The sequence below is a fragment of the Dendropsophus ebraccatus genome, chromosome 9, assembly GCF_027789765.1.
Source record: "Dendropsophus ebraccatus isolate aDenEbr1 chromosome 9, aDenEbr1.pat, whole genome shotgun sequence".
Taxonomy (NCBI): Eukaryota; Metazoa; Chordata; class Amphibia; order Anura; family Hylidae; genus Dendropsophus; species Dendropsophus ebraccatus.
The window spans coordinates 44,500,359-44,512,546 of record NC_091462.1 but is presented as its reverse complement, the minus strand read 5'-3'; the positions used below and the strand labels follow the sequence as shown (position 1 = coordinate 44,512,546).

General features: G+C 46.7%; 1 protein-coding gene across 8 annotated transcripts in view; it reads right to left on the bottom strand.

The window, feature by feature from the left end:
- Positions 1-10,745: 10,745 nt before the first annotated feature.
- The window catches only part of MLPH (melanophilin), a 40,937-nt gene continuing 39,494 nt past the window's right edge, over positions 10,746-12,188 (bottom strand). For all 8 annotated transcript variants that reach the window (XM_069983143.1, XM_069983150.1, XM_069983148.1 and 5 more), the window contains one exon: positions 10,746-10,936. In XM_069983143.1, the coding sequence (XP_069839244.1) occupies positions 10,913-10,936 (24 nt within the window). In that variant the 3' untranslated portion in view covers positions 10,746-10,912. The remainder of the gene's footprint in view (positions 10,937-12,188) is intronic.

Below are 12,188 nucleotides of genomic sequence, written 5' to 3'. Positions count from 1 at the left end.
TCTTATGTTCACGTATAAGTATACGTTCACATGTACTGTATTGAAGCAGATTTTACTGAGTTTGGCAGTGAAATCCGACACAATTCTGATTAACATTAAAGTCTAGGGTACTCCATTCTCATAGTAGATTTTCATTCCACTCCGAGAATGGAGTTCAGAGCACTGTAAGGGTAACTTCACACACAACATATCTGCAGCGGATTTCTTTCTGCGAATCCGCTATGGATACTTGCCCATTCACTTCAATGGGCTGACATACTCGCAGCAGGATTGTCATCCCACTGCGAGAATGTCAAACTAAGCGCCATTAACCCCTGCCACCCGAGAAGATACTATATCGGGTCCCCGCTCCTGCTTGCTTTAGGGCCTTCTGGCGTCTCCAAGCGGTCAGCCAATCAGTGCTCTGCGGCTGGGCAGTCCCACTGCGAGTATGTCAGCCTATTGAAGTAAATGGGCAAGTATCTGCAGGGCATTTTGCTGCAAATTTGCAGTGAAATCCGCTGTGGGTATGTTGTGTGTGAAGCTACCCTAAAAGTGAATTTATAGTGCTGCTGTTATGTTAAAAATAATGAAGAGGCCATGCTTACCTGTCTGCGCTCTCCCCCCGTGGCCTCCTGCTTGTGGCTCTGGTTCTGCCCACGCACTGACAGCCAGCTCAGCCAATCAGCTGGATCTCTCCCATCCAAGCCAGTGGTTGGATGAGCAGGCTGTCAGTGAGTGGTGGATCGGATGCGCAAGCAGGAGTGCACCAGGGGAGCGTGGACAGGTAAGCATGGCCTATTTATTATTTAACATGGCAGCAGCACCATATATTGACTTTTGCATAGAGCAGTGTGGCACCCCTAAGGCCCCGTTCCCACTGAGCAAAGGTAGCGGAATTCTGCTACGGAATTGTCCGCCGCGGAATGCCGTTAGCCTCCCGCTCATAATGGGAGTCTATCGGAGGCGCGCGCTCCTGCTCTGTACGCGCTGAAGAATGAACATGTTCATTCTTCAGCGCGTACAGAGCAGGAGCGCGCGCCTCCCATAGACTCCCATTATGAGCGGGAGGCTAACGGCATTCCGCAGCGGACAATTCCGTCGCGGAATGCCCCTACCTTTGCTCAGTGGGAACGGGGCCTAAGAGATAATGTTCAACCAAATACAAAATCATCATACAGGGACTCACAGGTGCTGTTTTCTTTGATCTGAGGCACCATTTTCCTTCTCCTCTCCAACCGGACCACCATGATAGTTTCTTGCACCTACAATTCGTCTCCTCAGAAACTGCCAGACAGACATCTCAGGCTCTGCACTTATCCAGCAACTTCCTTCCCTTTTCCCTCCTATAGGCTCCTAAACTATAGTAATTCTGCTGCTTGGTGCAGTAAAGTCTGCAAGGTGTGACCTCCATTACACTGACATACAGGATACTGGGAGAGCTGGGTGACCTCCATTACACTGACATACAGGATACTGGGAGAGCTGGATGACCTCCTTCACACTGACATACAGGATACTGGGAGAGCTGGGTGACCTCCATTACACTGGCATACAGGATACTGGGAGAGCTGTGTGACCTCCATCACACTGACATACAGGATACTGGGAAAGCTGTGTGACCTCCATCACACTGACATACAGGATGCTGGGAAAGCTGTGTGACCTCCATCACACTGACATACAGGATACTGGGAGAGCTGGATGACCTCCATCACACTGACATACAGGATACTGGGAAAGCTGTGTGACCTCCATCACACTGACATACAGGATACTGGGAGAGCTGGATGACCTCCATCACACTGACATACAGGATACTGGGAGAGCTGGATGACCTCCATCACACTGACATAGAGGATGCTGGGAGAGCTGTGTGACCTCCATTACACTGACATACAGGATACTGGGAGAGCTGGATGGCCTCCTTCCCACTGACATACAGGATACTGGGAGAGCTGGATGACCTCCATCACACTGACATACAGGATGCTGGGAGAGCTGTGTGACCTCCATTACACTGACATACAGGATGCTGGGAGAGCTGTGTGACCTCTATTACACTGACATACAGGATGCTGGGAGAGCTATGTGACCTCCATCACACTGACATACAGGATGCTGGGAAAGCTGTGTGACCTCCATCACACTGACATACAGGATACTGGGAGAGCTGGATGACCTCCATCACACTGACATACAGGATACTGGGAAAGCTGTGTGACCTCCATCACACTGACATACAGGATACTGGGAGAGCTGAATGACCTCCATCACACTGACATACAGGATACTGGGAGAGCTGAATGACCTCCATCACACTGACATAGAGGATGCTGGGAGAGCTGTGTGACCTCCATTACACTGACATACAGGATACTGGGAGAGCTGGATGACCTCCATCCCACTGACATACAGGATACTGGGAGAGCTGGATGACCTCCATCCCACTGACATACAGGATACTGGGAGAGCTGTATGACCTCCATTACACTGACATACAGGATGCTGGGAGAGCTGTGTGACCTCTATTACACTGACATACAGGATGCTGGGAGAGCTATGTGACCTCCATCACACTGACATACAGGATACTGGGAGAGCTGGATGACCTCCATCACACTGACATACAGGATACTGGGAAAGCTGGGTGACCTCCATCACACTGACATACAGGATACTGGGAGAGCTGGGTGACCTTCATCACATTGACATACAGGATGCTGGGAGAGCTGTGTGACCTCCATTACACTGACATACAGGATGCTGGGAAAGCTGTGTGACTTCCATCACACTGACATACAGGATACTGGGAGAGCTGTGTGACCTCCATCACACTGACATACAGGATGCTGGGAGAGCTGTGTGACCTCCATTACACTGACATACAGGATGCTGGGAGAGCTGTGTGACCTCTATTACACTGACATACAGGATGCTGGGAGAGCTATGTGACCTCCATCACACTGACATACAGGATGCTGGGAAAGCTGTGTGACCTCCATCACACTGACATACAGGATACTGGGAGAGCTGGATGACCTCCATCACACTGACATACAGGATACTGGGAAAGCTGTGTGACCTCCATCACACTGACATACAGGATGCTGGGAGAGCTGTGTGACCTCCATTACACTGACATACAGGATGCTGGGAGAGCTGTGTGACCTCTATTACACTGACATACAGGATGCTGGGAGAGCTGTGTGACCTCCATTACACTGACATACAGGATGCTGGGAAAGCTGTGTGACTTCCATCACACTGACATACAGGATACTGGGAGAGCTGTGTGACCTCCATCACACTGACATACAGGATGCTGGGAGAGCTGTGTGACCTCCATTACACTGACATACAGGATGCTGGGAGAGCTGTGTGACCTCTATTACACTGACATACAGGATGCTGGGAGAGCTATGTGACCTCCATCACACTGACATACAGGATGCTGGGAAAGCTGTGTGACCTCCATCACACTGACATACAGGATACTGGAAGAGCTGGATGACCTCCATCACACTGACATACAGGATACTGGGAAAGCTGGGTGACCTCCATCACACTGACATAAAGGATACTGGGAGAGCTGGATGACCTCCATCACACTGACATACAGGATACTGGGAAAGCTGGGTGACCTCCATCACACTGACATACAGGATACTGGGAGAGCTGGGTGACCTTCATCACACTGACATACAGGATGCTGGGAGAGCTGTGTGACCTCCATTACACTGACATACAGGATGCTGGGAGAGCTGTGTGACCTCTATTACACTGACATACAGGATGCTGGGAGAGCTATGTGACCTCCATCACACTGACATACAGGATGCTGGGAAAGCTGTGTGACCTCCATCACACTGACATACAGGATACTGGGAGAGCTGGATGACCTCCATCCCACTGACATACAGGATACTGGGAGAGCTGGATGACCTCCATCACACTGACATACAAGATGCTGGGAGAGCTGTGTGACCTCCATTACACTGACATACAGGATGCTGGGAGAGCTGTGTGACCTCTATTACACTGACATACAGGATGCTGGGAGAGCTATGTGACCTCCATCACACTGACATACAGGATGCTGGGAAAGCTGTGTGACCTCCATCACACTGACATACAGGATACTGGGAGAGCTGGATGACCTCCATCACACTGACATACAGGATACTGGGAAAGCTGTGTGACCTCCATCACACTGACATACAGGATACTGGGAGAGCTGAATGACCTCCATCACACTGACATACAGGATACTGGGAGAGCTGGATGACCTCCATCACACTGACATACAGGATGCTGGGAGAGCTGTGTGACCTCCATTACACTGACATACAGGATACTGGGAGAGCTGGATGGCCTCCTTCCCACTGACATACAGGATACTGGGAGAGCTGGATGACCTCCATCCCACTGACATACAGGATACTGGGAGAGCTGGATGACCTCCATCACACTGACATACAGGATGCTGGGAGAGCTGTGTGACCTCCATTACACTGACATACAGGATGCTGGGAGAGCTGTGTGACCTCTATTACACTGACATACAGGATGCTGGGAGAGCTATGTGACCTCCATCACACTGACATACAGGATACTGGGAGAGCTGGATGACCTCCATCACACTGACATACAGGATACTGGGAAAGCTGGGTGACCTCCATCACACTGACATACAGGATACTGGGAGAGCTGGGTGACCTTCATCACACTGACATACAGGATGCTGGGAGAGCTGTGTGACCTCCATTACACTGACATACAGGATGCTGGGAAAGCTGTGTGACTTCCATCACACTGACATACAGGATACTGGGAGAGCTGTGTGACCTCCATCACACTGACATACAGGATGCTGGGAGAGCTGTGTGACCTCCATTACACTGACATACAGGATGCTGGGAGAGCTGTGTGACCTCTATTACACTGACATACAGGATGCTGGGAGAGCTATGTGACCTCCATCACACTGACATACAGGATGCTGGAAAAGCTGTGTGACCTCCATCACACTGACATACAGGATACTGGGAGAGCTGGATGACCTCCATCACACTGACATACAGGATACTGAGAGAGCTGTGTGACCTCCATCACACTGACATACAGGATGCTGGGAGAGCTGTGTGACCTCCATTACACTGACATACAGGATGCTGGGAGAGCTGTGTGACCTCTATTACACTGACATACAGGATGCTGGGAGAGCTGTGTGACCTCCATTACACTGACATACAGGATGCTGGGAGAGCTGTGTGACCTCCATTACACTGACATACAGGATGCTGGGAAAGCTGTGTGACTTCCATCACACTGACATACAGGATACTGGGAGAGCTGTGTGACCTCCATCACACTGACATACAGGATGCTGGGAGAGCTGTGTGACCTCCATTACACTGACATACAGGATGCTGGGAGAGCTGTGTGACTTCTATTACACTGACATACAGGATGCTGGGAGAGCTATGTGACCTCCATCACACTGACATACAGGATGCTGGGAAAGCTGTGTGACCTCCATCACACTGACATACAGGATACTGGGAGAGCTGGATGACCTCCATCACACTGACATACAGGATACTGGGAAAGCTGGGTGACCTCCATCACACTGACATACAGGATACTGTATGTCTGTACATTCCGCTGCGAGTATGTGACCCATTCAACTTCACACTACCAGGATCTGCAGCGGATTTTGCTGCAAACTCGTAGCGTGAAATCTGCTGCGGGTCCGGTACGTGTGAAGCTACCCTAAGTTGAATGGGTATGCTCCGGGCGGCGGGGGGTTAAAGGGTCGGCTTACATATCTGCAGTGGAATGAAAATTCAGCTGCAGATATGTAACCCCATATACCTTCACACTACATGGATCCACGGATATGAAGATCCGGTGAAGCTACCCTTAGGGTGCCTTTACACACCGTATCCGCAGCGGATTTCACACTGTGAATTCACAGTGAAATCCGCTGTGGATCCAGTGCCCGTTCATTCCAATTAGAATACATACTTGCAGCGGGATTGACATCCCGACAGCCGGAGCATACATCACCTCCTCCCTGCTCCGGCATGCTTTGGGGGTCCCCCGCGTCTGCTCGTCCCGCTCAGCCAATCAGTGGGCTGCCCCGCCGCAGTCACTGATTGGCTCAGTGGGACGTCCCGCTGCGAACGGGCACTGGATCCGCAGTGGATTTCGCTGCAGCATGAAATCCGCTGCGTATCTGGTGTGTGTGAAGACACCCTTTTTGGCTTCTAATTCAGTTTATGTTCATCAGGTGGTCTTCTAAAAAAAAATGGCCACTATGCATAATGTATGGTGGACTGAAAATCCATCACACATCTTTGGGAGTGTTTTCACTTCTAGGTTAATTCAATCATCTTAGAGAAAACCTGTCAGGTCCCCAGGGCCTCAGAAAATGGCTCCGGGAACTAACAAAGGGGGTGGCTGTTTTGGAGAGACATGCACGGTCTCCTTAATCCTCTTAAAAACCATAGGGGAGATTTATCAAACATGGTGTAATATGACACTGGCTCAGTTGCCCCTAGCAACCAATCAGATTCCACTTTTCATTCCTCACGGACTCTTTGGAAAATGAAAGCTGGAATCTGATTGGTTGCTAGGGGTACCTGAGCCAGTTTCACTTTACACCATGTTTGATAAATCTCCCCCCATATGTCTTCTGTATCTATGCAAAACATAGCCATATGCGATGTGTCAATGAGTGAAATACAAACAAATATACTGTAGCTTGCATCAAGTATAGGAATTAACACCATCTTCAACATCTTTCATTTTTTTTTCTTTTTATTAGTTTTAAATTACTTATCCACAATATTAACCATACATTTGACATGAAAAATGTGCTCCAGCATGTACCTGTTTGACGTATCTCTTTAAAAGCGGTTATACAAGAGTTAAAAAGCATGGCTTTCTTTCCAAAACAGTGCCACATCTGTCCTCAGGTTGTGTGTGGTATTACGACGTAGCTCCACTTCAATGGCACTCAGCTGCAATACAACGCACAAACTGAGGACATGAGTGGCGCTGTTTCTGAAAGAAAACAACTACAGTATGTTTTTTTAAACCTGGATAACCCCTTATAATTTCATACCACCTTACAGATACACTAAACATATATAACTGCGATACCAATCCATATGTGATGTTCTTCAAAACTTCATAAAACTATGACTGCTTCTTAAGTAGTCAGAGAATCAGGACTGTTACGCCCAATACTGTTTTGAGGAGCTCTACATTAAGATGGCAGTGGATATTGGGTGATCTTGGCAGTATTAATTTGGCTCTGTAGGAAGTATAATTTGGATACTGCATGTTATTTGTTCACTACATGATACATAGTTGCCAACGTTTGATTTTTTTTCCCCCAGGGACACTTTAGCGTTAAAAGGGGTGTGGCTTATTGTGGGTGTGGTCTTGGTGGGGTGTGGCCTATCATGAGTGTGGGTTTAAAATTTTTAAGTTAGAATTTACAGTCAGAACAACACAAAAGGAGCATTACACACTCCAGTATTAGGTCCCCAGTATATTATACCCCCCAGTTTCAGGTCCCCAGTATATTACACCCCCCAGTATTAGGTCCCCAGTATATTATACCCCCCAGTTTCAGGTCCCCAGTATATTACACCCCCCAGTATTAGGTCCCCAGTATATTACACCCCCCAGTTTCAGGTCCCCAGAATATTACACCACCCAGTATCAGGTCCCCAGTATATTACACACCCCACTCAGAGCAGGCTAAGACTCAGATAGCATTTTACTGACTGACTGACTGACTGTATATACTGTATTTTGTTCCCATATGATGCAGCTGCACCCCATATCATCATACTACTACCTCCATCCTCCTGCCCCTTCATCATCATACTACCCCCTTCCTCCTCCTGCCTTTCCATCATCATATTACTACCCCTTCATCATCCTCCTGCCCCTCCATCATCATACTACTACCCCTTTCATCCTCCTGCCCTTCCATCATCATAGTATTACCCCTCTAATCCTCCTTCCCCCTCCATCATCATACTACTACCCCCTTCATCCTCCTGCCCCTCCATCATCATACTACTTCCCCCTTCATCCTCCTCCTGTCCCATCATCATCATACAAGTACTCCCTTTAGCATCCTCTTGTCCCTTCATCTTCATCTGGCGGAGGGCAGAGGGACATGGTTTTGCCGGGGCTGTCTCCTCAGAACCGGGACTGTTGGCAACTATGCATGTTACTATAATGTAGGCTGTATTATAAGTATTTAGGGGTAGATTTATCAAACATGGTGTTAAGTGAATTTGACTCAGTTGCCACTAGCAACCAATCAGATTCCACCTTTCATTCCTCACAGACTCTTTGAAAAATGAAAAGTGGAATCTGATTGGTTGCTAGGGGCAACTGAGCCAGTTTCACTTTATACCATGTTTGATAAATGTCCCCTTAGTGTATGGTATAGTAGTGTCATGTGGGTAAAATTATAAAAAGTTTGTATAAATTGCAAATAGGAGAAGCTCTTCTTTTCTTATTACCCAAGGCCCCATTTAAAAAAAAAATAAAACTACCTCAGTTGGATTCATTCACATTACTCCATTGTTCTGAACTAGTTAAACGTATGTACCCAGCGACACTACTCTCACTCTGGTATCCAAATGACAAATAAGAGCAATACGGTAAATGAAACTTACTCAGGGTGCCTTCACACCTACCGGATTCACAGCGGATCTCACTTCTGCGGATTCGAAGCGAGAACCGCTGCGGATCCGGTATCAATTCATCCCTATGATAGCACATATTCGCAGCGGGATTAACATCCCGCTGTGAATATGTGCTTTAACTCCCTGGTGCCCGCATCCCCGGCGCATCCCCCCCCCATCCCGGCCACATCCCCCCATCAGCCGACCCGCAGCCCGCCGCGGCCCGCATCCTGCCGCCGAGAGCATACAGTACCTGCTCGGCGGCGCGGCTGCAGTGAGGCTCCCGGCTCCGCTCCCGCTCAGATCAGCTGAGCAGGACCGGAGCCGGGAGTCTCACTGCAGCCGCGCCGCCGAGCAGGTAATGTATGCTCGCGGCGGCGGCCCGGAGATGGGTTGATGGGGGGATGTGGCCGGGATGGGGGGGATGTGCCGCCGCCGGGGATGGGGGATGCGACGGCGGGGCTGCGGGCACCAGGGAGTTAAAGCACATATTCACAGCGGGATGTTATGTGCTATCATAGGGATGAATTGATACCGGATCCGCAGCGGTTCTCGCTTTGAATCCGCAGAAGTGAGATCCGCTGTGAATCCGGTAGGTGTGAAGGCACCCTCAGTCTCGATGTAGAAGCTGGTACGGTATCCTCTGTGTGATTATCCTCAGTTGGCGTGACGTCACACTCTACGCACATGGAACGCTGAAGCCGGTTGAGATTGCGCTACCGTCCGGAGCGCGCTCCCGGCATAGAATCCATAGACTGAATCGCTACACGCATCTGCCACAACTGCTACTAAAACAAGCCAACTGAGGATAATCACACAGAGGATACCGTACCAGCTTCTACATCGAGACTGAGTAAGTTTCATTTACCGTATTGCTCTTATTTGTCATTTGGATACCAGAGTGAGAGTAGTGGCGCTGGGTACATACGTTTAACTATTTACAAACTCTACTACCTGGAGGGAACGGGTCCTTCTCCAGACCGTATCCACTAGCTGCGAGCTACATTTAGCCATAGAACTAAGCGCCGTATCAATTATACTATCTGTTAGTATAGAAACTTTACTATTGTTCTGAACTACCTTTAGGAAACACATCAAGTAACTTTTGGTTTTAACACACTGATATCTCTGGAGCAAGAGAATACATATAGATACTATAAAGACAAAATGCAAATATAAACATAACACAATAGATATAATGTAACATCAATTTCTTTGGTTCTCCTAGCTACAGAGCCCAATGGTGAGGAACAGTCAATAGCCCAGAAATAAATGTGCATTTTCTAAAATTATTTTGCTAGCATTAAAAGCAAAAGAATAACAAATTCTGATGTACGCCTTACTGTTGGCTGGCAATTTCAACTTGACATGAGACAACTCTATGGCTACATTCATTATATGCATTCTGTGATTTCTAACTTGTTGCTTTTTCCCATTCATTCTGCTACCACTTATTTATGTACAAATATATGTCCTTCCTCCAAGGTATAGAGTTTAAAGGGGTACCACGCAAAAATCTTTCTTTCAAATCAATTGATTTCAGAAAATTATATAGATTTGTAATTTACTTCTATATAACAATCTCAGGTCTTCCAGTATTTATCAGCTGCTGTATGTCCTGCAGGAAGTGGTATATTCTTTCCAGTCGGACACAGTTCTCTCTGCTGACATCTCTGTCCATGTCAGGAACAGCCCAGAGCAGCAGCAAATTCCCATAGAAAACCTCTCCTGCTCTGGGCAGTTCCTGACATGGACAGAGGTGGCAGCAGAAAGCACTGTGTCAGACTGGAAAGAATATACCACTCCCTGCAGGACATACAGCAGCTGATAAGTACTAGAAGATTGGAGATTTTTAAATAGACGCAATTTACAAATCAATATAACTTTCTGAAACCAGTTGATTTGAAAGAAAAAAGATTTAGCTGGAGTACCCCTTTACCTTCACAATCACCTTTACTGCATAGTTTAGGTCTAGCGATATATGTAAGTACATAATAGAATTTCATCAATAGAATTGTAGAACACTACAGTAAGGAATATGATAACTTCTTATAATAACATTTATTATAGGCTTTGTACATCCTACTTCCAGGCACTGATGGCAGACACGACTACATAAAGTTTGCTGCTGTAAGCTGGGACTTAATCCTCTTGGTGTCCAGCAGATGAAGCTAAAGAAGCCATTGAGTTTGAAGAAGGCTTTGATCCTTGTTTCATCTCTGGCTGAGAACAGGTTTCTGCAAGACAAGTACGTTGTAATGACACAAGTGCCATATAATGACTCTTACTCTCTATATTACATAACCTGACACTCAACCTTCATACATCTCCAGAGTTCAGAAGTTCAGTTCCTCAATGGTGTTCAATATTCCATTAAGAAGAGATGATCAATGAATGAGTGAGGATTGTTATGATTGTTGCACCATTTGGATACGTACAAGTAGTATTGTGTACACAGCATTTAGGACTAGTTTTTTAGAGTACCTGTCATTAGAAAAAAGTTTTGTAATGACATGACAAAAGTTTTAATTGGTCTGAGTGTTCAGACCACGACCGTTCAAGAAAAGGAGCTGAGACAAGTCAGTGTGTAGTGCATTTACTCACGACCTGGATGGCCACATTATGCAAGTCTATGGAGTCATCCAGGTCTGACGGACACAGAGTGCGGAGAGTACAGCAGCACAGACTTCTTTTGGCTCGCTTTCCTGATTGGTCACAGTCTGAATACTGTCTATGTTTTCCAATGACAGTTGCTCTTTAAGATCATTTTATGGCTTAAAAACCGCTTAAGAAACAGATGTTCTTTGATTATTTCTATTCAACTCGAGAGAAAACAGACGGGTGAATCATCTCAAAAATTAATGATTTGCAAATTGCACAGCCGCATTGGCTGTAGAAAAGAAGTGTCTGAAAGAATGTTTCAAAGAAATAAATTAAATAATATAATTGTTTGCATAATAAATGGCAGTTTTTTTAGGCCAAAAATCTAAATTAAAAAGTTGGTGTGCTTATAGTTTAGGTTCACACACACAGTAGAATGAAAAAAACAAAAAACAAAAATGGCTGTAAAACAGGCACAAGCTATGTTTACACACTGTACAAACAACGGCCGTTCCACCACGAATGGCCGTTGTTTAACTCTATCTACAGCTGGAATTAATGATTATGATCATTAATTTCAGTGGTAGGTATCATTAAACAACGGCCATTCATGGCGGAACAGACTTTGTTTGTACAGCGTGTGAACATACAGTAGCCATAAAAAGCACCAGTTTTTTATTTTTATTTTAATAATGAGTTCTATTAAAGGGGTTACTCAGCGCTACAAAAACATGGCCACTTTCCCCCTACTGTTGTCTCCAGTTTGGGTCGGGTTTTAAAACTCAGTTCCATTGAAGTAAATGGAGCTTAATTGCAAACCGCACCTGAACTGGAGACAACAGTAGGGGGAAAAGTGGCCATGCTTTTGTAGCGCTGGATAATCCCTTT